Raw genomic sequence first — 27,760 nt, 5'->3', positions numbered from 1 at the left:
GGCTCCATTTCCTCCTTCCCTGAAAAGTTAGAATTCCAGAGACATCTTAGGATTAATAATCCACAAGCCCTCATCCAGCACAGCAAGTCAGAACTTGCTTTTCCTGAGTTACGCCCTTTCATGCTTTCAGAGTATTCCCTGGGTTGGCCCTTGGATTCGTGTGAGTTATTGAGATGGGGGGTGAACAGGGGTTCCGGTTTTAGAAGTTGCTTCGTTGGTGGACAGAATTGGAAGTTATACCTGAATGAAATAGGATTATGCCAACTAAAACTGAAGTATGAAGTTCTGGTATTTGGAACCGATAAACAAGTTATGATAATGGTGTTCAACCTTTTCAAGTATTTAAAGGATCCAGCTCAGCCCATCTTAGACGCCTTGGACAAGGACAGCTCGCCAAAGGATGATGCCTGGGACTCTGTGTCCATTGTGTCGTTTCCAGAGAATGAGCAAGAAGACATTCTCCAAAACACTCTGAACCAAAGCACCGATCCAAGCCACCAGCCCGTGCAAGGAGCACCCTGAGACAGTGAAGCTGAGGATGTGCCTTTCAGGACTTGATGGAGCCCACTACTCCTTCTTCCTGTCGTGAAAAGACCCGGGGGTGCCTGGGGAGAGGTCGTGGGTCCCGTGGGAGAGAAAAACTTACTTTTTTTAAACAAAGAATTTCCTAGGGCTTCCCTGGTGGCGCAGTGGTTGAGAGTCCGCCTGCCGATGCAGGGGACACGGGTTCGTGCCCTGGACCGGGAAGATCCCACGTGCCGCGGAGCGACTGGGCCCGTGAGCCATGGCCGCTGGACCTGAGCGTCCGGAGTCTGTGCTCCGCGACGGGAGAGACCACAACAGTGATAGGCCCGCGTACCACAAAAAAAAAAAAAAAAAGAATTTCCTAAATCCTACAAGTTTCTAGACCGATTCTACATACGAAAAAAATTAAGGTTTCTCTTAAACACTAAAATGTCCCATAATTATTTGTTATCAAAATGGCTGTGGCACCCCTCTGATATTTTGTACATTGTGGGTGGGGCCAGGCGGTCAAGAGACGGGGTCCTCTCCTGGCTATGGCAAGGAGCTTGGGCCCCTTGGGCAGGTCACCTAAGCTGTCCCAGCCTCTCCCAACAAGGGACACTGAGTGTCCTGGCTTAAAATGTGATTAATCCTGTAAATAGTTTCCCATTAATTTAAGGGTCATTTTTTTTTCAAGCTAGAAATAAAAGACTGTATAGTTAACTTTTTAAAAGTCTGTGAAGTTTTTTCCCTTCACCTTCTATTTTGGTCTATTTTCTGCAAAGTTTCAACTTTAAAAAATGACTATATCGGGCTTCCCTGGTGCAGTGGTTGGGGATCCGCCTGCCGATGCAGGGGACGCGGGTTCGTGCCCCGGTCCGGGAAGATACCACATGCCGTGGAGCGGCTGTGCCCGTGAGCCATGGCTGCTGAGCCTGCGCGCGTCCAGAGCCTGTGCTCCGCAACGGGAGAGGCCACAACAGTGAGAGGCCCGCGTACCGCAAAAAAAACAAAAACAAAAACAAAACAAAAAAAATGACTATATCTAAATTTTTGTTTTCTTAAATAACACCCAGTAGAGCTACCCAGAGGCCTCATGGTCACGCAGCAAGAAATTTTGACCTGTGTCACTTGATTCCTTGAAAAGTTAGGAAGGGGATTCTCAGAAGCTGCATCAGCGCTGCATTTGTACATGATATGTCACATGTGTAGAGCAAGGCATGTAAAGAGAATTAGGCAATGGGCAATAGTGATAGCCACTGGACCTGCAAGTCTTCTGACGATGCAAGTATTGATGGGTTATTTTGTTCAGAGGATATTAATTAAAAATCCATTTACATGGGGGCTTCCCTGGTGGTCCAGTGGTTAAGACTTGACGCTCCCAGTGCAGGGGGCCTGGGTTCGATCCCTGGTCAGGGAACTTCATCACACATGCCGCAACTTAAAGATGCCACAACTAAGACCCAGCACAGCCAAATAAATAAATAAATAAAGAAAAGAAAATATATTCTAAAAAAAAAAATCCATATATATGACTCTTAACGTTTAGGAAATGGATGTGTAGCTTCACTCCTCCCCTCCAACACACACACAAAGTGACATGTTGCCGTAAGGTTGCTTGAGAAAGAAGCCCCTACTGGCAGCCTAACCTTGACAGTGGGAAGAGGCGATGCTGACAGGAGGTATATGAAGCTTCCAGCACTGGTCGATAGAACCACCTTCTCTGTCTCCGTTGGGGCCCTGTGCCTCTGGTGAGGAATTGGCTCTTGGGCTGACTTTCTAGCCAATCATTGTGCACCCTTCCATCCAGGGTGACATGAGAGAAAAGGACACCCACCCACCCCAGGCGAGTCCCCTTGTGAGATGTCTATTGATGAGGTGCACCTTGAGTTGGGACAGGTTTGGAGAAAGAGTTAGTAGAGGGAAATGGTAAAGACCTCCCTCAAATCATTTAGGAAAACATAAGATAGAAGAGCTTCCTCTGTTGGGCCACACAAAGCAGCCCAGTGAGGACAGGAGGACATGGATACAGCAGGAAGAGAACCGGCTAAGAGTCTGAACCCAGCAGAAAGGGGGACAGATCAGCTCTGTTAGGAATAAGCTCTTCTGTGCCACCCTCCATAAAAGGAGGTGCCAGCTGGTCGGGGGCAAGCAGGCTGGCCGTGGGGACCAGATTCTGATAAGGCTGAACTGGGTTCGGGGTGGAATCAGTCCAGTGTCCTGGGGCAGACTGGGGTTCAGGCCCAGAAAGGCCCTTCTTAATTGCAGGCAGCAGCTTCAGTGAGTGACAGACTCAGAGCCCAAGCCCAGGGCCAGCGCTACTTCCAGATGCTACTCAGGGGCCAAACTCTACAAGGTTATTGCTTTATAGGGGAGGGGCTACACTGACACCCAACTGGGTTCACCAAGCGTCCAAGCGTGCTTCTCCTCTCAGGCCCGCGCCATCCTTCCTCAGTAAGCATCCCCAGGAGGCATGGGGCTGGCCTGTTATCCAGCCCCAGGGAGAAAGGTCAGGAATTATTTGAGTAAGATACTCCTTTTTAATAGTATTTTCCAAAAAGAAACACCTGGTTCTACTTTGTCAAATAAATGACTAAGCAATGGGATTAATACTTATACTAACTTGGGACATTAATTTCTAGTCAAGCTAAGTAATCATGTTTGATCTGGAAACAGTCTATAAATTACCTATAACAGGGCAAACTGCCGCCCACATGCCAAATCCAGCCTGCTCCCTGTTTTTGTACAGGCTGTAAGCTAAAAATAGTTTTTATATCTTTAACTGGTTGAAAAAATCAAAAGAAGAAGAATATTTCATCACACATGAAGAGTATATGAAATTTACATTTAAGTGTCCATAAGTAAACTTTTTTGGGACCCAGTGATGCTCATTCATTTCTATATAGCCTATGGCTGCTTTTGCACTGCAAGGCAGAATTGAGTAGTTGCAAGAGACTGTTTGCCTACAAAGCCTAAAATATTTACTACCTGAACCCTTACAGAAAGAGTTTGATGACCCCTGATCTGTACAATGCAGTGTTCATTGTATAGGAGAAAACAGACTCACTTCCATTATTTAGGTTTATACAGTTACAGAAGGTCCCTACAAGACCCCATTTGATACTGAGACTGTTTAATTCAAGGCTCATATATTATACAGGAGGAGGGGTATTTGATTCTTGCATGTATTCTATAAAGCACATTATGGACAATGTACCCTGGATACAATTTAGGAGTATGAAGATCAATGGAGGAAAGTAGGCCCTACATCAATAACAGGTCACCCAGAGATGACGGGTGAGTTGGATCAAGGACGCTGCTAGCCCATAATGTACCGTTATGTGAATTAGATAGGACATCCATCTTTCAAGACACTTTGATGTGTGCCACGAATTTTCTTCTTAAGTGAACATACGATCTCCTGCACTTCACTGTGAATAGCGCCCCCTGGGGGTTCTGCAGCGCTCAGCTTGCAGATTGCAGACAACTTCAGAGCCCTGGGACAGGAAGATGCTGGGTGAAGCCCTCTTGTTCTGGATGGTGCCAAGGCCAGCAGGGCGAGGAGCTGAGGGACATGGGGCTGGAGAGGGGAGGCCCCCAGGGGGGGTTGGAGGAGGGATAGGGTCAGAGAAGGGAGACTGTCTCCATATCTGTAGGTCACTGGCTGGTGCGCTGTAACTGGAGAAACCGCCGCTGCTCTCTCACCAGAAACTACCAGCGTGGAGAACAGCACAGGTCCTAGCCCGTGATTGGGGCATCTGCCTTTGTGACTTTTATTTCAGTTACCATCACTTATCTCTGTCCATAGTGTTTTTTAAAAGTCTGCATAGTCACTAGTTATGCTGCTTTCAACTACTGGTAAACAACTGTATATCCCTAAGGTGCCCCAGGGCCCTCCAAAATAACTTTGCTTTATGCCAGAAAGCCTGTATTTTAGGCGAGAACATCCTAAACCGTCCCAACTGTTTGGTGAGAGTTCGAATCCACACAGGCACCTCCCCGTGAAGCAGTCAGACCTCCCGCTCCTCAGTGCTCACAGGCTCTCCTAAGAAGCAACAGCTCTCTGATGGGGATACAGTAAAAGTGACCTCTTCCTCCTTGCTTCCAGTTTGTGGTGAGGCAAGATGGCCAGCTGCCTCGGGAGGGCACAGAAGCTGGTCAGAGTGGATACTTGGAGCAGCACTTGGCTCCGGGGAGGGATCTGGTCAGTGCCATTCGCCGACACTCTAGGAAGACGGAGATGCCACCTAAAATTTCAAACCGATGATGAAATACAGGCAGGAGTGGCTTCTCCAGGCCCCCCATTTATTAAAAAAAGGGGGGAGGCAGACCCCCCAGGGTTTCTTTATGTACATACCCCTGGTTAAAACATAATCACTTGCAAAAGACATTAACTACTTTTCCCTTGTAATTAAATAGTGCTGTGAATAAAAATTTATAATAAATATGAATTGGACTTGTTTCATGTTTGCATTCAAGTGAATAGAACTATTTGATATCATCCCTGTAGAAAATAAGTGTACTTTTTGTAGTTGAGAGCATGAGAGAAGGCCTAAGCCCGCCAAGAGCTGATTAGTCCACATAGGACTCTGAGGCCCTTGCCAATGGGCAAGTAAAGGGCCTGGCATAAAATTCAATTAATCAATTAAACCGATATGCTTCTTTACTAGCTCCTTTCTGAAGTGTTGCTGTGAACCTTAGTATGACTGTGTGTAACTGCAGCTACCCCAAACACTTCTCAAGTGGCCAGCCCCATGCTACAACTAAAAGATGAACACAGCACCGATAGTCAGGGCCATGTGTACATCTGTATAGGTTGTGCACTGCACAACCCCAGGGGTGCCATTTATATACACAGAATAAAAATGTACTTGGTTCCTTTGAGACTTAGAATTTCCTCATGAAAAACTGTCAAAATTAATGGTAAGGTTTCCATGCTAACTTGCAAAATCAGTTTTAAAACTTATTACACACCAAAAAGCCACTAGTAGACTTTAGATGGTAACATAAATTTCTTTTTACTCTCTGTTTTCCAGCGATTTTCTGGAGAATATTCCTTTACATAATGAGATAATGGGAATTCCCTGGCAGTCCAGTGGTTAGGACTCCGAGCTTCCCCTGCAGGGGGCACGGGTTTGATCGCTGGTTGGGGAACTAAGATCCCGCAAGCCATGCAGAGCGGCCAAAATAAATAAATAAAATAAAACTTGATGAAACAATGTCACAAATTTTGTATAAAATGAAAGCTCAGTGCTCTGGTCCAAGAGACACTGGGATGGAAGAGACTGAAAACAGGCAGATTTCAGGATAAGATTATACACTCGCCCTCTCCCCCCACATCTGGGTTTTTCTTCAACCAGACAAGAAGCATTTATATATGTAAAGAGCATAATTTGTTAAACACAAATTGTATATCTCCTCTGTCATATCACAGGGCCACTTTAGTTCAAGTCTACTTACTGCTGTCAGTAAAAAGTGCAACGAACATGTTCTGTTGACTTATTAATCAGTCTCTCTCCCCACAAGGTACTTTAATAATTATAAAGGAGAAAAATAGCTACTTTACAGCGGAGATACCTGGTGGACACCACCTTGAGCATCAAGGCAGGCAAAGGTAAAATCACCAGTACTGGGACAGATGTGTGCTTGCTTTGATGTCCTGAAAACATAACCTCTGTGTTATTCCTGCTCAAACTGTATAACCAGAATCTACTCCTGATGGGACATCAGACAAACCAAAATTGAGGGGCATTCTACACAACAGCTGGTCTGCATTCTTCAAAAATACCTAGTCATGGGCTTCCCTGGTGGCACAGTGGCTAAGAATCCACCTGCCAATGCAGGGGACACAGGTTCGAGCCCTGGTCTGGGAAGATCCCACATGCCCCAGAGCAACTAAGCCCGTGCGCCACAACTACTGAGCCTGTGCTCTAGAGCTCACAAGCCACAACTACTGAGCCCACGTGCCACAACTACTGAAGCCCACGCGCCTAGAGCCCGTGCTCCGCAACAAGAGAAGCCACGACAATGAGAAGCCCACGCACTGCAACGAAGAGTAGCCCCTGCTCGCCGCAACTAGAGAAAGCCCACGCACAGCAACGAAAACCCAACACGGCCAAAAATAAAAACAAACAAATAAATAAATAAATTTATTAAAAGAAAGAAAAGAAAAGAAAACCTAGTCATGAATGACAAAGGTTGAAGTTGTCCAAAGTTAAGAGCCACTAAAGGGCCATGACAACTAAATGCAACGTGTGATCACGGACTGGATTCTGGAACTGAAAAAAACTTATTTTTCTTTACTATAAATCATACTAGTGGGGCACTCGGCAAAATTTGAATGAAGTGCTTAGTGCTGTATCAACGTTAACTTCCTGATTTTGGTATTGTACAGCAGTTGTGATTTGGGGAAATATACACAGAACTATTCAAGGGTAAAGAGCCATCCTGTCTGCAGCATACTGTCAAATGTCTCAGGAAAAAAATAGACTAAAGCAAGCACGGTAAAATGTCAACCTTTGGGGAATCTAAAGGTTATACAGGAATTCTCTGAGTTATTTTTGTAACTTTCCTGTAAGTCTGAAGTTATTTCAAAATAAAGTTAGTCAATCTCTACATTGATAACTTTCATAACAGGAAGTAAATACACTTAGCCTCATACTGAATCCCTTTTTGTCACCTGGACGAGGTGCTCCTAAATCAAAGATCTGGTGATCTCTGCACTGACATAATCCATGGGGGTCTAGAAGGCTTGCCCTGCCACATTGACATGTAGAAATTTAAAATATCCTATTTGCTTCAGCTTAAAGAATTGAAGAGGCATATACTATCACCTAAAAACCCTACGGAGCAGTTTGAGTCATGGCACGACGAAGCCGTAGGCGGCAGGTTCTTGCTGGGTATCTGACTAGTCCTTTCTCTGCCTTGCTTGTTTGAGCTTCAGCAGAATTCGAAATGGCTGGCGGCAAGTCTGGGAAGGACTCCAGAAAGGCCAAGACAAAGGCGGTTTCCCCCTCGCAGAGAGGAAATACGCTGGGCCGTATTCATGGACACCCGAAATCTAGGGCGACCAGCCATGGACGTGTGGGCGCGACTGCCGCTGTGTACAGCGCAGCCATTCTGGAGTATCTTACCGTGGAGGTACTTGAATTGGCAGGAAATGCATCAAAAGACTTGAAGGTAAAGCGTGTTACCCCTTGTCGCTTGCAGCTTGCTATTCGTGGAGATGAAGACTTGGACTCTCCCATCAAGACTACGATTGCTGGTGGTGGTGTCATTCCACACATCCACAAATCTCTGGGAAGAAAGGACAGCAGAAGACTGTCTAAAGGATGCCTGGATTCCTTATTATCTCAGGACTCCACATACTCTAACAGCTGTCCAGTGCTGGTGATTCCAGTGGACTGTATCTCTGTGAAAAACACAATTTTGCCTTTTTGTAATTCTGTTTGAGCAAGTTGAAAGTTTAATTAGTTTTCCAATCAACCGAATTTCTGCATTCTAGTCTTAACCTTATTTAAGTGTTACTGTGGCTTCAAAGAAGCTATTGATTCTGAAGTAGTGGGTTTTGATTGAGATGTCTGTTTTTAAAAAACCGTTTGGATTTTAATTGTGATGTAGAAGTTACAGTAACAGACATTGGGTTTTGTACTGACATTATTTCCACTCCGGTGGATAAGCTCAATAAAGGTCATATCCCCCCCAAAAATAAAATAAAAATAAATTTTAAAAAAATTTAAAAAAATTAAAACCCTATGTAAAATGACTTAAGCTGTGTTAAATCTGCTACCAAAAAAAAAAAAAAAAGTACTGGCAGGTTCAAAACAAAAACCAACCGACTCCAGATTCTTTTTTAAGGTGGCACGCCACCTTGTGACAAACGGCCAAAAAGCCATCAAATGAGGAAGGAAAAACCACTGCAGGCAAAGCCACCAGGGAAAGAAGGACCCAGCTTTATTGATCACTTACTGTTTCCAGGCACCACAAGGCATTCCCTCATGTTAATTCTCAAACCACACTTACAGAAAGACAAACAGCCTCGGGGTCACATAGCTAATAAATAGCAATGGCAGAATTAGGGAAAAGCAAATCAACCTAAATTTATAGTCCCCCAAGAATCCCAGCTCCAACACCAGAAATCTCCAGTAACAATGCAACTGGAAGTACTCTTCCTCCTCTCTCCAACCTCATCTTTTCTATTCTGCATGTCAGGCTGGCCACTGGCTTTTCCCAAGGTCACAACATCCACACCTAAGTTTCCCTCTCCTTTTAATTCCCTGCATTCTATCTATTCTTCTAAAGTCACCAGAGCAGCAGTTTCCCCAAATTTTATTTCTCAACATGTTCCAGGAGATAAATTTCCAGGACTCAAGGATGGAAAACAGCATAGAATTGACACTTCCTTCCTAAAAACATACAAGACATAGTGTATAAAAAGCTCTAAGGAAAAAAAAAAAAAGCTCTAAGAAAAAAACTTTACAGGAAAAAAAAAAATGTTTTAACCTAGTTCAGCCAAGGGTCTCCCAAGGTTCTCTGACCAGCACGCACTTTTTCCTAAAGCAACACCAAGGTTCTAGGGCTGCTCGGGAAATGCGGACTGTGAGAAGAGCAGGACTTCGCCCTCAGGAAGAAAGGGCCTGAGATGTGATCCCGATCCATGGGCAAGTCACTTCACCTCTCCAGATAAAAGTTCCTACCTCCAATTGTGAGGATGGAATGAGACAATACACAGCACATAGAAAGTTCTTGATACAAGTTAGCAATCAGCATTGAGCAGAAAAATGACATGACGAATAGGGCCCTCCAGTGGGAAGATTTAGCTGATGGCAGAGTATTAAATGAGGAAAGAAATGATGGACCATGATAGGAATGATGATGAAAAACTGCTATGCTAAAGGAAGATAAGGTCAATCAGAGTTCTTTATAAACAGCGGTCGAAGTTCATTATTTGCAAGTTCACTTACTCGATAAAACATTTATTTGTAACTCCCAAGTCAATACTCATGGCACGCCCTGGTCATTTTCAGACATGCTTCGAGTGGTAATTGAGGTCGCCTGACCCACAGATTCCCAGCTGAGGTGGAACGAGATGAAGCTCTGCCTTCTTGTTTCAGCTCTCATGCTGTAATGTGTCCTTTCCACAGCCTATTTTGTGCCACCCTTTTCACATTTTTATGTCTTGTTACTGATTTCACTGTGTAAAATGACCCCCAAGACTGGAATGGGCCTTACGGAAAAAATGCATGAGTTAGAAGCTTCCTTGGGGCATAAGTTACAGTGCTGCTTTGAGCTCAAGCTTATGAATCAACTATATTAAACAAGGTTCTTTTTTTTTTCTTTTTTTAAAGAAGATAAACAGATTGCCAAGAAACACATGAAAGGATGCTCAACATCACCAATCATTAGAGAAATGCAAATCAAAACCACATCGAAGCATCACCTCACACCGGTCAGAATGGCCACCACCAGAAAATCCCCAACAAGATTTATATGGGTGAACCAGTTGTGGTATATCCATACAATGTCATATCATACAGCAGAAGGATAGAATTATGAGGAATGCAACAAGGATGAATGTCAGAAACATTATGCTGAGAAAAAAGCTAGACACACAAGAGTATGTACTTTATATTTCTGTTTATATGACTTTCTAGAAAAGGAAAAATGAATCTCTGGCAACAGAAAACATATCAGCAGTTGCCTGTATCATATATGGAGTAGAGAGTGACTGCAAAGAGGAAAGGGAAAACTGCAAAGGGGGGTAATAGGAAAATTGTCTACCTTCATGGAAACAGAAGTTACAAAATACTTACATTTGTCAAAATTCATTAAAGTGTACATTCAAGTTAGTATATTTTTATATTATACCACAATATATTTCTTTTAATAAAAATAATTATGAAGAGTAGGTAAGGAGGCAAAGGACCTGAAAGCCAGCTTTAGCTATGTTAGAGCTGTAAAATCAAAAAAAGATCAAATTGCCCCTAATTTAAAAACCAAGAAAATGCATACAAGTTGAGGAATAGAGATTTTAACTTATTTTAAGAGTGAGTTTTCTAACAATTAGAGCTTCCTAAAAATGAAATAAACTTATTTTAAGTTGGCAATTTCTTTCTCAGTGGGGACATTCAAGTACAAGATGATGATCATTTTTCAGGTATGTTGTAGAAGTGCCTTAGAGATTGAAATTTGCATTAACCAATATTTAAGATGATTCAATAACATCAGAAAATATGCTACATTTATATATGCTCTTTTATGGTAGAGTTCTGTCTATAATGTTTTCTAAAATATCCTTTGAATTAATATTTCAAGAGTAATCTCCAGTGCTGCAAATGTAGGCCAGAAAGTTAGATCTGTGCACAGTCTATTTTTTAAGAAGCTTGTAATTTGTTGCTTGATCACGGGGACTTCTTCCTCTGAATAAATAAGACTTGACTTTGCCTCTTTATGCAGTCATCTGTTCACAGTTCTGCCTCTCTCCAGTAGACCGTGTCTCATGCTAAGGAAGCACAGTGGTGGAAGTTTTGCTCATCATAAAGCTTTAACAGTGAGTAGAAGTTATCTTGGTGTCTTGGGTGTGGGAAGATATGCTAACAACCAGTGATAGATCCGTTGTAAAATTTGGAACTGTTTCTTTGGTATTACATTTCACTTAAGACCTGTGCTTCTGGACAGGATGGAGTAATAGGAACTGGATTTACTCTCCTGGCTTAAACTGCTGATTGGAAACCTTCTTGTCCTCAATTCATTGGCTATACTGGATTTTTTTCTTGGGTCAGACCTTCAGACTTCTACCAGAAATCGTTCCTTTGGGGAAACCAGGCCTTCCCAGAAACTCAGGAAACTTGAACAAAGTAGCTTCAGGTGCTTCCACTTTTGAAGCTGGATAAATATCAGACAGGAACGAAGTTCACTTTAGTTTGGTCCAGGAAGAACAAAGATTCACAGCTCTTTTAGGACCTGCACCTGAGAGACGAGCCCCTAAAAGCCCTAACTTTGAAAACCAACAGGCCTCACATCTTGAGACGCAGAGCTGTAGCTATCTGAGGTCTTTTTTTTTTTTTTTACTAGTTATCCAATACACAGTTATATACAAGTGCCCCCAGTTGTTCCAATAATATCCTTTGTAGTTTGGGGGAGTTTCTTGTTTTGTTTTTTTGGGTTTTTTTAACTACATCTTTATTGGAGTATAATTGCTTCATAATACCGTGTTAGTTTCTGTTGCACAACAAAGCGAATCAGCCATATGCATACACATGTCCCCATAACCCCTCCCTCTTGAGCCTCCCTCCCATTCTCCCATCTCACCCCTCTAGGTCATCGCAAAGCACCGAGCAGATCTCCCTGTGCTATGCTGCTGCTTCCCACCAGCCAACTATTTTACATTCCATAGTGTATATATGTCGATCCTACTCTCATTTCACCCCAGCTTCGCTCTCCCACCCAATATCCTCAAGTCTATTTTCTATGTCTACCTCTTTATTCCTGCTCTGCAACTGGGTTCATCAATAACATTATTTTTTTTAAAGATTCCATATATATGCGTTAGCATACGGTATTTGTTTTTCTCTTTCTGACTTACTTCACTCTGTGTGACAGACTCTAGGTCCATCCACCTCACTACAAATAACTCAATTTTGTGGCTTTTTATGGCTGAGTAATATTCCATTGTATAAATGTGCCACATCTTCTTTATCCATTCGTCTGTCGATGGACATTTAGGTTGGTTCCATGTCCTGGGTACTGTAAATAGTGCTGCAATGAACATTGTGGTGCATGTCTCTTTTTGAATTATGGTTTTCTAAGGGTATATGCCAGGTAGTGGGATTGCTGGGTCACATGGTAATTCTATTTTTAGTTTTTTAAGGAACTTCCATTCTGTTCTCCACAGTGGTTGTTATCAATTTACATTCCCACCAACAGTGCAAGAGGGTTCCCTTTTCACCACACCCTTTCCAGCATTTATTGTTTCTAGCTTTTTTGATAATGGCCATTCTGACCAGCATGTGGTGATACCTCATGGTAGTTTTGATTGGCATTTCTCTAATAATTAGTGATGTTGAGCATCTTTTCATGTCTCTTGGCCATCTGTATGTCTTCTTGGTGAAATATCTATTTAGGTCTTCTGCCCATTTTTTAACTGGATTGTTTGTTTTTTTTGATATTGAGCTCCACATGCTGTTTGTATATTTTGGAGATTAATCCTTTGTCTGTTGTTTCATTTGCAAATATTTTCTATTCTGAGGGTTGTCTTTTTGTCTTGTTTATGGTTTCCTTTGTTGTGCAAAAGCTTTTAAGTTTCATTAAGTCCCATTTGTTTCTTCTTGGTTTTATTTCTGTTACTCTAGGAGGTGGGTCAAAAAAGATTTTGCTGTGGTTTATGTCAGAGTGTTTTTCCTATGTTTTCCTCTACAAGTTTTATAGTGTCTGGTCTTACATTTAACGCTAATCCATTTGGAGTTTATTTCTGTGTGTGGTGTTAGGTAGTGTTCTAATTTCATTCTTTTACATGTAGCTGTCCTGTTTTCCCAGCACCACTTATTGAAGAGGCTATCTTTTCTCCACTGTATGTTCTTGCCTCTTTTGTCGTAAATTAGGTACCCATATGTGCATGGGTTTATCTCTGGGCATTCTATACGATACCATTGATATATGTTTCTGTTTTTGTGCCAGTACCATATTGTCTCGATTACTGTAGCTTTGTGGTATTGTTTGAAGTCGGGGAGCCTGATTCCTCCAACTCCATTTTTATTTCTCAAGATTGCTTTGGCTATTCGGGGTCTTTTGTGTTTCCATACGAATTGAAAGATTTTTTGTTCTAATTCTGTGAAGAATGCCATTGGTAGTTTGACAGGGATTGCATTCAATCTGTAGATTGCTCTGGGCAGTATAGTCATTTTCACAATATTGATTCTTCCAATCCACGAACATTGTATATTTCTCCATCTGTTTATGTCATGTTTGATTTCTTTCATCAGTGTTTTATAGTTTTCTGAATACAAGTCTTTTGCCTCCTTAGGCAGGTTTATTCCTAGGTATTTTATTCTTTTGGTTCCAATGGTAAATGGGAGTGTTTCCTTAATTTCTATTTCTGATTTTTCATTGTTGGTGTATAGGAATGCCAGAGATTTCTGTGCATTGATCTTGTACCCTGCAACCTTACCAAATTCACTGATTAGTTCTAGTAGTTTTCTGGTGGCACCTTTAGGATTTTCTATGTGTATTATCATGTCATCGGCAAATAATGAGTTTTACTACTTCTCTTCCAATTTGTATTCCTTTTATTTCTGTTTCTTCTCTGACTGCCATGGCTAGGACTTCCAAAACTATGTTGAATAAGAGTGGTGAGAGTGGACATCCTTGTCTTGTTCCTGATCTTAGAGGAAATGCTTTCAGTTTTTCGCCATTGAGTATGATGCTTGCTGTGGGTTTGTCGTATATGGCCTTTATTATGTTGAGGTAGGTTCCCTCTATGCCCATTTTCTGGAGAGTTTTTATCATAAATGGGTGTTGAGTTTTGTCAAAAGCTTTTTCTGCATCTATTGAGATGATCATATGGTTTTTATTCCTTAATTTGTTACTGTGGTGTATCACATTGATTGATTTGAGTATACTGAAGAATCCTTGCATCCCGGGGATAAATCCCACTAGATCATGGTGTATGATCCTTTTAATGTGCTGTTGGATTCTGTTTGCTAGTTCAGGATTTTGTTCAGGATTTTTGCATCTATGTTCAGCAGTGGTATATAATTTTCTTTTTTTGTGATATCTTTTTCTGGTTTTGGTATCAGGGTGATGGTGGCTTCGTAGAATGAATTTGGGAGTGTTTCTCCCTCTGCAATTTTTTGGAAGAGTTTGAGAAGGATTGGTGTTAGCTCTTCTCTAAATGTTTGATAGAATTTGCCTATGAAACCTTCTGGTCCTGGACTTTTGTTTGTTGGAAGATTTTTAATTATGGTTTCAATTTCATTACTTGTGATAGGCCTGTTTATATTTTCTAATTCTTCCTGGTTCAGTCTTGGAAAATTGTACCTTTCCAAGAATTTGCCCATTTCTTCGTGGTTGTCCATTTTATTGGCATATAGTTGTTTGTAGTAGTCTCATAATCCGTTGTATTTCTGCAGTGTCAGTTTTAATTTCTCCTTTTTCATTTCTAATTTTATTGATTTGCATCCTCTCCCTTATTTTCTTGAGGAGTCTGGCTAAGGGTTTATCAATTTTGTTTATCTCCTCAAAGAACCAGCTTTTAGTTTTATTAATCTTTGCTACTGTGTTCTTCATTTCTATTTCGTTTATTTCTGCTCTGATCTTTATGATTTCTTTCCTTCTAATGACTTTGGGTTTTCTTTGTTCTTCTTTCTCTAGCTGTTTTAAGTGTAGAGTTAGATTGTTTGAGATTTTTCTTGTTTCTTGAGGTGAGATTAAATTGCTACAAACTTCCCTCTTAGAACTGCTTTTGCTGCCTCCCATAGGTTTTGGGTCATCGTGTTTTCATTGTCATTTGTTTCTATGTATTTTTTAATTTCTTCTTTGATTTCTTCAGTGATCTCTTGGTTATTTAGTAGTGCACTGTTTAGCCTCCATGTATTGTGTTTTTTACAGTATTTTTCCTGTAATTGATTTCCCACCTCATAGCGTTTGGTCAGAAAACATGCTTGATACGATTTCAATTTTCTTAAATTTTCCGAGGCTTGATTTGTGACCCAAGATATGATCTATCCTGGAGAATGTTCCATGTGCACTTGAGAAGAAACTATTCTGCCACTTTTGGGTGGAATGTTCTACAAATATAAATTAGATCTGGTCTATTGTGTCATTTAAAGCTTGTGTTCCCTTATTTATTTTCTGTTTGGATGATCAATTGGTGTAAGTGGGTGTTAAAGTCCCCTACTATTATTGTGTTACTGTCAATTTCTCCTTTCATGGTTGTTAGCATTTGCCTTATGTATTGAGGTGCTCCTATGTTGGGTGCATAAACATTTATAATTGTTATATCTTCTTCTTGATCCTTTGATCATTATGTAGTGTCCCTCCTTATCTCTTGTAACAGTCTTTATTTTAAAGTCTATTTTATCTGATACAAGTATTGCTACTCCAGCTTTCTTTTTATTTCCATTTGCATGGAATATCTTTTTCTATCCCTTCACTTTCAGTATGTGTCCCTAGGTCTGAAGTGGGTCTCTTGTAGACAGCATATATATGGGTCTTGTTTTTGTGTCCATTCAGCCAGTCTGTGTCTTTTGGTTGGGGCATTTAATCCACTTACATTCAAAGTTATTATCAATATGTATGTTCCTATTACTATTTTCTTAATTGTTTTGGGTTTGTTTTTGTAGGTCTTTTTCTTCTCTTATGTTTCCCGCTTAGAGAAATTTCTTTAGCATTTGTTGTAAAGTTGGTTTGGTGGTGCTGAATTCTCTTAGCTTTTGTTTGAAAAGCTTTTGATTTCTCCATTGAATCTGAATGAGATCCTTGCTGGGTAGAGTAATCTTGGTTGTAGGTTTTTCTCTTTCATCACTTTAAGTATATTCTGCCACTCCCTTCTGGCCTGCAGAGTTTTCATTGAAAAATCAGCTGATAACCTTATGGGGATTCCTTTGTGTGTTATTTTTTGTTTTTCCCTTGCTGCTTTTAATATATTTTCTTTGAATTTAATTTTTGTTAGTTTGATTAATATGTGTCTTGGTGTGTTTTTCCTGGGGTTTATCCTGTATGGGACTCTCTGTGCTTCCTGGACTTGGGTATTTCCTTACCCATATTAGGGAAGTTTTCTACTATAATCTCTTCAAATATTTTCTCAGACCCTCTCTTTTTCTCTTCTTCTTCTGGGACCCCTAAAATTCGAATGTTGGTGCATTTAGTGTTGTCCCAGAGGTTTCTGAGATTGTCTTCAATTCTTTTCATTCTTTTTTCTTTATTTTTCTCCTCAGCAGTTATTTCCACCATTTTGTCTTCTGGCTCACTTATTTGTTCTGCCTCCGTTATTCTGTTATTGATTCCTTCTAGTGTATTTTTCATTTCAGTTATTGTGTTGTTCATCTCTGTTTGTTTGTTCTTTAGTTCTTCTAGATCTTTGTTAAACATTTCTTGTATTTTCTCAATCCATGCTTCCATTCTATTTCCGAGATCCTGGATCATCTTTACTATCATTACTCTGAATTCTTTTTCAGGTAGATTGCCTATTTCCTCTTCATTTATTTGGTCTTGTAGGTTTTTACCTTGCTCCTTCATCTGTGACACTTTTTTTTGCCATCTCAATTTTTTTTTTAATGTGTGGGATTGTGTTCCTGTCTTACTGGTTGTTTGGCCTGAGGCTTCCAACACTGGGGTTTGTAGGCTATTGAGTAGAGCTGGGTCTTGGTGCTGAGATGAGGAACTCCATGAGACCTCACTCCAATGAATATTCCCTCGGGTCTGAGGCTCTCTGTTAGTCCAGTGGTTTGGACTCGGAGCTCCCACTGCAGGAGCTTAGGCCTGACCCTGGGCTCGTGAACCAACATCCTGCAAGCCACCTGGGGCAGCAGAAAAAAAAACGAAGTAAAAAATAAAACAGACTAGGAAACTAACAGATATTTTAGGAAGAATATAAAAATAAAAATATAGACGAATCAACAACAGGAAGGTATATCAGTACTACAATAGTAAAAGAGAGGAGGAGGGAAAAGAAAAAATTTAAAAATCGGGGGAAAAGGCCTTGGCTGTGGAGGGCAGGGCGTAAGCAAGGGCGAGGTTTCAGTGGTGGGTGGGGCCAATGCTCAGGACCCACAGGGCTGGAAAAGCCCCTGGGGGCTGGGGGGGTGGGGCTTAGGCTCAAGGAACAGAAGGGGCACAGGCATGCCCCCCACCCCTGGTCTGAGATGGCAGGGGACCTCACCTGGGAGCCCAGCAAGCTTTCTGGGCCCGAGTGGGCAGGGCAATCGCCCTCTGCTCCTCTTCTGCTCCTCCTGGAGGGCCCCTCCCCCCTGCCTCTCCTTAACTCCCCTCAGCCTCCTTCCTATGCCCCCAGGACCAATGTGGCCAGGGGGAGCGCGGGGCCTTGGAGGGCAGGGGACCAGCCTGGGAGCTCAGCAGGCTCCCTGGACCTGAGTGGGTGAGGCAAACACCCTCCGCTCCTCTCCTGGTCCTCCTGGAGCGCCCCTCCCACCTGCCTCTCCTGATCTCCCCAGCCTCCTTCCTATGCTCCCAGGACCAATGTGGCAGGGGAGTGGAGGGGGCCTTGGAGGGCAGGGGACTGGCCTGGGAGCTCAGCAGGCTGCCAGGGCCCAAGTGGGTGGGGCAAACGCCCTCCACTCCTCCCAGAGGGTCCCTCCTGCCTCCTCTCCTGAACTCTCTGGCCTCAGGGGCATGGATCCTGTCTGGCCTCCACCATTTCTCCCCCTTCTGTCCCCCCATGTCCTATCGGTTCACTTGGGGGTTCCTCCCATCTCCTTGGGCATCAGGGCTGGCAGGCACCCTAGTTGTGGGGAGATGCTAATTCGGCATCTTCCCACACCGCCATCTTGACTCTGCCCCAGGAGACCTTTATATTAAGGGAATCACATGTATCTTTAAATGATTACAAAGGACTCTATTCTAACTTACAATGTCTGATAGGAGTGGATACTAACATTACCTTTTTTTTTTTTTAATGAGGAAGCAAACAGGGAAATTAAGTGATTTGCTCACAATTAAAAAACAAATTCGTGACGGAGTCAAAAACAGAAAAAAAAACAGCCACTAGGCCTTCTGGATGGCCTTCATTAGCCTTCACATTAGCATTTCACAAATCTGAGTATAATATAGTTCTCCTGAGAATTTCCTGCTGGTCCAGTGGTTAGGACTCCGTGCTTTCACTGCCGAGGGCCCAGGTTCAATCCCTGGTCAGGGAGCTAGGATCCCACAAGCTGCATGGCATGCTCCACCCCCAAAATAATATATATATATACACATATATATATATGTGTGTATATATATATATATATATATATATATATATATATATATATATATATATATTTCTCTTTATTTTATAAAGGGAAACTGCTTCTTTGACCAGGTCCACTTGAGTAATGGCAAAATGAACAGCCAACCCAGTTTTATAGTTCATTTTCTCCAACAGATTTAACAATACTAGAATGTGTGAGAAGTAATATTTATTGCAAGAGGTTAGAAGGGAGTGGAAACAAGTAATCAGTCTTAAAATTTGTTGGAAGCAAGACACAGTTTTTTTTGAGGAAAAAACAACAAAGAAAGAAGTAATTAAACAAGATGGTATCTAGACAAAGGCACAGCATTCCACAACTGCTTCATACTCTGTGCACAGTAAATCCTCAGAGAGAAGAGACATTAAGCAAAATAAGGCTTATATTAGAAGCTGCATATAATACCACTGATATTATTCTGTCTTACAACAAAAGGCTCTAGAAAAATCCCTCTGGAGGAAAAAAGTACAACATAAAACCTGTATAACAAAGGAAAGCAAAAGTAGAAATAAAGACCCAACTATCCCTCTGAAATCTCTCACAGGAATACACTCAGTGCAAATACAGTATTTCAAACTCAGCAAAAGAAGTTTTTGACTGGAGTAAGAACTTTCAGGTTAAAGATGTATTCTGCAAGAAGAGTTCACCTAAAGCATGAGAGCTAGAGCAAAAAGAGACTTGCAGTCAGTAACTGAGTGGATGAAACGTATAATTTTTCACTAGGTCGTAATAATCCCCTTTGGGAAGAAGTGCTTTATCTTGAAACTAATTATTCCACTTTTTGTTATATGGTTCATGCTTTTAAGCTGCAGTTGTCTCAAACTTGCTTGATATAGAATTTTGTATTGTCAGATAATAGTAGGCTGTCAAAAGAGAACCATTTAAGCTGCTTTTGTAAGAAGCACGTTGCTGAGCTGCCTTACAGTCTTTTTACATCAACCATATAAAACAGCTTACCTGATCATGTATTAACCCTTCTCAAATAAAGTCATATGAGAGGAATTGTTTTTAAAAGAGGCTTTCAAACTAGTCCTTCAGGCATTTTTAAAAATCTTCATATAAAAGTCCACTTTATACATAAGAACAAACATTTTTCCTTTAAAAAAAAATCTCATTTTTAAGCCAAAATAAATTACAACTTGCTGAAATACCTTTTTTAATGGCTCAGTGCTTATTTCAGATATATGGAGCTGTATTTTTTGCACATTTTGAAAATTAGAGATACTGAGACAAAGTAGTTAACTCTACAATTAGATGATGATACAACCCTGGCTCAGGGAACAGATTAAGCTTTAAGTCTTCAAGAATAAAAAAACCGACACAGATCATCTCATCTATATAGTCTTATACTATGTACATATTAACAATCTATTCAATGAAAAAGAAAGGACAGAAATTTCACAAAAGTATTTCAAAACTCAGAGCATAAAAGTGTAAAGAAACAAAACACTTAATGTACAATCTATTCCATTTGGCAATGTGTAAATTATATTGAGAGATAAAAACATATCTACAAATAGAATATAACAAAAGGAAAATGTGATTTGAGAAGTGATCTCAGGTCCATAGCTCTTCAGTTCTTCCAAATTTATAGATCAGAGTGCTAGAAAGATATTAAAATAAATCATGAGGTAAAATCACATAGAAACGCAAAAGAGAATTTATTTTCTAAATATGCTTTGATGGGTACCTCACTGATCCCTTTGTATCAATTTCTAAAATTAAAGGTTGTGGTGGTGTTGGTCTGAATTTGCTTGTTTTATAAAGCACTTTGTTGACCTTGATGGTTGAACTTAATTGAATATCTTTTCTTAAAGCCTGAAGTTACTAGATAGGTCACTTGTAAGGAAAGGGGGCATTTCTCATAGTAGCTGGCATGAGGGCCACTCCCATCTCTACGATCCTACAATGAGCTACAAACACTGAAGCATCCTAACAGACCATGTTGAAATTCTTTGTTCATTTAACAAATAATTACTGTACAGAGTACTGGCTGGGCACCAGGCACCTAGCTAAGCACTGGGAATGTGACTGTGAGTCAAAACAAGACAAATGTGCTCACTAATGAGAGACAATCAAATTCCAACTCAATGACACACATGGTACCAAGAGAGGGAAATATAAGGATCTGACCTAGTTAGAGGTCAAGAAGGTTTTCCTGAGGAAGTAGTGACTGAACTGAGATCTAAAAGAAGAGTGGGAATTATCTCAGCAAGGTATAAGGGAAGGAGTGGGGCAGAGAGATGGGACACTCTGGCAACGTGAGTTTGAACTGTGGGTACACTGGAGGTGGTAGATGTGAAACGTCAGCCACCCAAGAGGGGATAAGTAAGAATCTGGATATGTGGTTTAGACTTGGAGATAGACAGCTGTGACTCACTGGCATATAGGCAATAACTGAAGTCCCAAGCAAAAAGGACCTCACCTAGACAAAGAACGAGTTGAGAAGAGGCTTAGAACAGAACCTTAAGAAACTTCAAAAGTTAGCAGCCAGAGGGTGGAGGATCAGCCTGCAAAGGAAACAGAGGAAGAGTGGCCGGAGAAGAAGGAGTGCACTCTGGTGCTTAAAAAAGGCCTGGCACACAGGAAGCACACAGCTGGCTGGATAACTTGCCAGCCTCTGGGCAGAGTGCATCGCTGATGCAGTAGTCACTGCCCACGTGAGCACAGGCCTTTACACACACAAGGTTTCTGTTCATCCAACTGTCATTTATATAGACTCCTCTACCACTGTAAAGGGCTGAATCTGAATTTAAATTTGATCTCTCAACAGTGCTTAAGGTGTCTTCATGAAAATTCACTGTATTCCCAGAAGGCTGTCAGTCACATGCCAAGAAATACAATCACAAGACAGCAGAAACTGTCGAACATCTTTCAAAACCAAGAGTGTCCAAGGCCACAGTGCAATAAGAGGGAACCCAGGCAGGGCACAGTGGTCTCCCTGAGTTGAGGAAACAGAGTTGAGAGTTCAGGGAAGCCAAGCAGCTGGAGTGTGCAAGGCGGAGTAGAGAGAGCTAGAGAGGGGGAGCCCAGGAGATCGGTAGGGGGTTCCCCTTGAGGCTTCTGCTGAGTGCTGACAGCAGATGCATGTGAGGAAGCTACCCAAAAAAAGGGCAGGAATCACTGGAAAGAACAATTCCCAAAGCTCCCACAGGGCTGGGAAGACTTCAGAATCTCATAGCAGAGTGGAAAACCTCAGACTACATGGAGAATCAGGAAGAATACTCAAAAGTGTACTGCCTTAGTAAGGGGGACATATTAATCCCAGACTAAAGCTACTTTGGTCCTGCCTAACGAAGCTTAAAAGCAAGACTCGAAAGGACTGAACTGTTTCCAAGTGACTGAGCTGCATCCAGAACAAAGCTCAAAAGCATTTAAAGGAATACCACAAAGTCCAGCCCCCAATCAGCTTCATGCAAAGAAGCAAACAGGCAGGGGAAAAGAGATCCAGAATGAAAAAAAATAAATAGAAATAATCAATAGGAACAGACTAAGAATTGACACAATTAGACAAGGACACTGAAATAGTTACATACTTCATATGTTCAAGAAGGCAGAGGAAAGCATGAGTATGTTAGGGAGAGACGTGGAAATTGTTTAAAAAAATCAAGCTGGGGCTTCCCTGGTGGCGCAGTGGTTGAGAGTCCGCCTGCCGATGCAGGGGACACGGGTTCGTGCCCCGGTCTGGGAGGATCCCGCGTGCCGCGGAGCGGCTGGGCCCGTGAGCCATGGCTGCTGAGCCTGCGCGTCCGGAGCCTGTGCTCTGCAAGGGGAGAGGCCACAGCAGTGAGAGGCCCGCCTACCGCAAAAAAAAAAAAAAAAAAAAAAAAAAAAATCAAGCTAATAGAGATGAAAAATAAAATGTCTAAGATGAAAAACATACTGGATGGGAGTAAGAGCAGATTAGACATGACAGAGGTAGAGATTAGTGAACTTAAAGATATAACAATCTTTAACTATCCCAAATGAAATACAGAGAGAAAACAAGAAACGAGAGTACTTGATGGAGCGATGGGGTAAGAGTAGGGGTGGAGAGGTAGGAGGGAAAAAAAACATGAAAAGAACTAAGCACCAGTGAGCTGTGGGATGACTTCCCACAGCCTAATATACATGTAATTGGAAGCCAGAAGGGCAGGGTGGACAGAAAAAAATATCTGAAGAAATAATGTCTGAAAAGATTCCCAATTTGATGAAAACTATAAATCCACAGATCCAAGAAACTCAATGAACCCCAAACAGAAGAAATATGAAGAAAACTACACCACAGCACATCATAATCAAATTGCTTAAAATCAATGACAAAAACAAATTTCTTTAAGGCTTAGATCTTAATGCTTTTGTGAGAGGGGTATGGGGTAAGGGATGTAATTTTATAAATGATGCCTAAAATACCTATCTTTACACTAAAAGACATTTCATTCTGGAAAGCAAAGGCTACAGGGCCTCATTTTGGAAGCTTTTTAGAAGACTGCCCCTAAAAAATACTTTTGGTATTCTTTTGTTTTTATACTTACTTTAAGTTATCTTAAAAACTTAATACAAAATCCAATTCACCAACCAGGTTTTGTATACAGCATGCATAGTACATATTAATTCTAATTTCTTTTTTTCTTATTTTATTAAAGGTACATGATATGGTTTCTTAACAAAACACAGGCTATGGAAGCAGCAGTCTGGGTTCAAACCCCCATTCTGTGTTTGCTAGCTAAGCGGCCTTAAGTAAGCTCTGAGTCTTATTTCCTCATCTATAAAATGGGAGCACCACCTGTTTTACACACTTAAGATAATTAAGTGGGAATTTAAAAGGTTACATATATAAAGCATCTAGCTGAGGTCTTGGCACATAGCAGGGCCCCAAATTAAATGGCTTGTGTACGCTTTTATCCAATAGTAGAATTTTCACCTTTTAAAAGAAGTTCTATACATTGTAACTAATCCAAGAGATTTATACATGTTCCAGTGCCTATGCTGCTCTTATAATAAAGATGATGTTTCTGTAAATGTTATAGGTGTATAGTTAAAAAATTGGGCAACTTACCTAAAAAATATAAGTGCATTTTGAAAAAACACAGCTAGTCCTGGATAAACATCAGTATCTGCACACACAAAGTAAAACAGATCAGATAATTACAAAAGGCAAATGGCAGTAACTAAGTATTCATGCCATTCACAACGACATGCTCTGTATATTATAAAACACTACTATTATTCATTAACTCTAAGAAATCCACAAAGAAATTGAAGTAAGAAAATCTCATTCTCCCAAAACAAAGGATTACTCTCACTCTGGATAAAAGACAATGAAAATTATTAGGTTTTCTTTTTGTCTAAAGTAGTTGCTATGGTTCTACTAGCTGCATCGGAACTGCCGAGGAAGCAGCAGCTCACCCCTTCACCTCCTATGGCCAATACAGAAACACACAATGTTAGAAAGATACAAATTAAATTTTTGATGATGTAACAGTCTGTTCATTTTATTTTCTTTCATGAACTCAGGAGTTTTATTGTGCAAATCTGACATATATGAAAAGAATCATTATAATTCATCATCATATTCTCCTGGAGAAAACAGTCACTATCTTCATAGGAAGGAAAAAGAAAAATTTGGAAATTACTCAAATTTTTGTGGATATTTAACTTTTATAAAACTATCAATGTTGATTAAAAATACTAGTTGGGATGAAGAAATATTCAATTTGTCGCCTTTGATATCATAGCAAACAATATAGCTGCATGGTTAAAAGCCCCAAGTTTGAGCCATACCCCTGGATTTGAATCCTAACTCTACCACTGACTAAATGTATGACCATGGGCAAATTATTTAACCTCATTATGCCTTACTTTCCTCATCTGTAAAATGGGCATTGTAACAGCACCTGCCCCACAGAGTGTGAGATATGGACTATATGCATAGTGCTCAGAACAGTTCCTGGCTCATAAAGTGCTATATAAATGTTAGCTGCTATTATGATTATTAACAATTCCAGAAAAATCTGAACAGTAAAAGGTTTGAAATATGTGTCAGAAATGCTCTCTGAAGTCAGTTTACAAACTAAAAAGTATATGTAACGAGCAACGCTGTAGAAATATGAAGGTGAGATCCATAATTGAGAAATTTCTCAGTACGTACTAGTTCTTTAAAGATTAAGACACGACCACTGAGGAAATTCCCTGGGTCCAGTGGTTAGGACTCTGAGCTCTCACTACCAAGGGCACGGGTTCCATCCCTGGTCAGGGAACCAAGATCCCCCAAGCTGCATGGCACAGCCCCCCAGAAAAAGAAAGAAAGTAAAAAAAAGGACTTTCCCTCAAATAAGCTTCATGCTAGAGCTGTGTGCTCCAGAGTATTTTTAATTAACTAAAATAACACATTTTAGAGTAGTATTAATTAAACATTAGGCAACCACTGTCCTCTTGTACTGACTTATTTTGTGCAAAATAAAAGACAAAGGTATTCCAAATCTTATACTGATCCATCTATGATACTTAAGGGATCCTATCAAGATATTAAAAGCTCAGCTGTGGGTCAGGACAAGACGTGACAGTTAAGCAGAGTGACGAAGAGATTCCAAAGACAGAGGCATCAGAAGATGAATAAACTGTTATCTGAAACTTATTCCTGTCTTTGGAGTGAAGGGAGAGAGCCAGTGAAAGAGGTTCTTCTGACGCTTCCAGAAGCACATGCTAAGACTGGGTCCTGCTTTTCAAAACCTCTCGCCATCCCCGTGATGAAAAGCTATGGTGACTGGAACAGTCACAAAACTCAATGGTATACTAAGAGCTCACTCCATTGCATCACCAGTTTCAACATGAAGGCTACACACGTCTTCAGTCTGGCACTTAAAAAACTCCCCTTGTGAACTGGCAGTGCTTCTCAGCACCTCTGCCCCCTAAAAAAAAAAAACAAAAAAAAACAAAACTCCCTTTGTACCTATGAATGAAAACTTAGAGGCTGGGGTTGGAGAGAAGATGTATCAGTGGACAGAAAGATACTGGGGTCCACAACGTCTTATCTTGAAATCCTTGGGGCAAGGTATGTTTTGGAACTCAGGAATTTTCAGATTTAAAAATGGTAACACAGGGGGACTTCCCTGGTGGCTCAGTGGTTAAGAATCCACCTGCCAATGCAGGGGACACGGGTTTCAGCCCTGGTCCGGGAAGATCCCACGTGCCGCAGAGCAACTAAGCCCGTGCGCCACAACTACTGAGCCTGAGCTCTAGAGCCCGCGAGCCACAGCTACTGAGCCCACGTGCCACAAATACAGAAGCCCACGCACCTAGAGCCCACGCTCTCCAACAAGAGAAGCCACAGCCATGAGAAGCCTGCGCCCCGCACCCTGCAACTAGAGGAATTCCATGCGTAGCAACAAAGACCCAACACAGCCAAAAATAAATAAATAAATAAATTTATTTTTAAAAAAGAAGAACGGTAACACAGGGCATAATATTACATAGCACCCCCAACTATGTTTGGACTAGCATCCCACAATCAAATACAACCACATTCCTCTAAAAATAAAACATTTGAATACTTATTAAATGAAATAAAGACTATAACGAGCCCTGGATCATTAGGTCAGGTTTTGCTGCCAAACTGGTTATGAAAAACCTGACCTTCAGCACTTTTGTGGATTTTAGAATTGTGTATAAGGGGCTGTAGCCCTGTACAGATTTCTCAATTTTACCACTACAACCCTCACTCAGTAAAAGGCCTCTGATATAGAGCCTGGCCATCTGGGTTAAGGAAGGAAATCAGAACCTCTAGAGACAGCTGAGAGTTACCTGGTCTTGTCAGTGGCTTGGATTTCCTAAAGAGGCTATCCCACTGCACTAAATGACCCCACTGAGAAGTTTTATTAAATAATTTATATCTTCAAACAGAGTCTTATCTTCAAGCTAACTGAATTATTAAACTAAATTTTACTCCATGGGGAGTTAACAGACTAAGCCAAAAATAAAGGACATATCTGAATCTTTCCTATGAAATAAAAGAGGAATAAATACTTACTTTGGGTAACATATGCACCAAAAAGAATCCACATAGAAGCAATAAGTGACCCAAACATCAACATGAAACCAATGAAGAGCCAAACTCGAGCACCTGTGTGAAAAATAGGCTTTATGATTTTGCTCATTTCTACAGCTCTATGCCTTCGGAATACGTAACACTAGAACACTGTTCATCTAATACATGCTATGCCTATCAAAGACAGTCACGTATTTATATACACCTGCTAAAACAATTAACTGAATGAAGATTGAAAAAAAGAAACTAAAACTAAAAGGTGTTAAGCAATACTTGGAAAGGGAAAAAGGGTAAGTTACCATTCTACTGGCTAGAGAAACTAACAGCTGAGTAAACTAGTCAAGCTTCAGAAGTAATTTTGACTAAACTGATTAATTAAACCCTAACCGAGGGCTTCCCTGGTGGCGTAGTGGTTGAGGGTCCGCCTGCCGATGCAGGGGATGCGGGTTCGTGCCCCAGTCCGGGAGGATCCCACATGCTGTGGAGCAGCTGGGCCCGTGAGCCATGGCCGCTGAGCCTGCGCGTCCGGAGCCTGTGCTCCGCAACGGGAGAGGCCACAGCAGTGAGAGGCCCGTGTACCGCAAAAAAAAAAAAAAAAAACCCTAACTGAAAAATTACCGTGTTGTATATATTATCAAAGTAATTGCTCTATTAGAAGTAGCAGATGTATTTCAGATAGCCATTACCACACAGGAATGAGAGACTGCAAATGAATAAGGACCATATGACCTCTTTTCATCAACGTTAATATCATGGTACTACTCAACATGGTACTAACAGCAACCATATATTCAATCTCTCTTATTCAGCCAAACTGTACCACATACCCGTGAAAAGTTCAAGGACAAAAGCATCTCTTCAACCCCCTACTGTATAGAATTTTAGAAGTTATACAACAGAATCTCAATAAAGTGATCATCTGGACACCTGAGTAGATTCAATACATTTTTAGGAAACCAAGTTAGCATTTGTGCCAGATCCTGATCACAGGTGTATTGACAGCCTGTCACCCTATGGAAGGGGAATATATCTCCCCTGAAGTGAAAATAAAATCCAAGCCAATTTCCATAATAGAAAGCTAAATTTGCCTCAATTTCAGATATTGTTACTTACTGAAAAGAAATTCATATATTTTAGACACCAGATATGCAGGAAGCTCAAAGCTCAGCATGGGTAGAACAGCTGATATTTGAGAGAAATGGGTCCCTAGGTTATCTAAACTTTATTATAATACTAAGCAGGTTTCCAGAAATATACAGCAATGTTT

General features: G+C 41.1%; 2 protein-coding genes and 1 pseudogene across 4 annotated transcripts in view; 2 read left to right on the top strand and 1 right to left on the bottom strand.

Annotated features, from left to right (window-relative positions):
- The window catches only part of IFNGR2 (interferon gamma receptor 2), a 45,848-nt gene extending 34,416 nt beyond the window's left edge, over nucleotides 1-11,432 (top strand). The window contains exon 7 of one of the 2 annotated variants that reach the window (XM_081234227.1): nucleotides 10,990-11,432. In XM_081234227.1, coding sequence (XP_081090353.1) covers nucleotides 10,990-10,992 — 3 coding nt within the window. In that variant the 3' untranslated portion in view covers nucleotides 10,993-11,432. Of the gene's footprint in view, nucleotides 1-339; nucleotides 1,238-10,989 lie in introns of those variants that run through there. The other variant, XM_081234226.1, reaches the window with a different exon arrangement.
- On the top strand, nucleotides 5,434-7,956 carry LOC308617267 (histone H2A.Z-like; annotated as a pseudogene). The gene has a single exon. The product of its transcript is annotated as a histone H2A.Z-like (transcript).
- An 8,453-nt stretch (nucleotides 11,433-19,885) lies between the features above and the next one.
- Nucleotides 19,886-27,760, bottom strand: part of TMEM50B (transmembrane protein 50B) — a 35,400-nt gene continuing 27,525 nt past the window's right edge. The window contains exons 5-7 of the mRNA XM_081235705.1: nucleotides 26,476-26,568; nucleotides 23,506-23,563; nucleotides 19,886-20,070 (exon numbers count right to left, since the gene is read on the bottom strand). Coding sequence (XP_081091831.1) covers nucleotides 20,025-20,070; nucleotides 23,506-23,563; nucleotides 26,476-26,568 — 197 coding nt within the window. The 3' untranslated portion in view covers nucleotides 19,886-20,024. The remainder of the gene's footprint in view (nucleotides 20,071-23,505; nucleotides 23,564-26,475; nucleotides 26,569-27,760) is intronic.

Source organism: Mesoplodon bidens (genome assembly GCF_964165515.1).
Source record: "Mesoplodon bidens genome assembly, chromosome: 5".
In the NCBI taxonomy this organism is placed as follows: Eukaryota; Metazoa; Chordata; class Mammalia; order Artiodactyla; family Ziphiidae; genus Mesoplodon; species Mesoplodon bidens.
The sequence above is the reverse complement of the archived record's forward strand: the minus strand, read 5'-3'. Positions and strand labels throughout refer to the sequence as shown.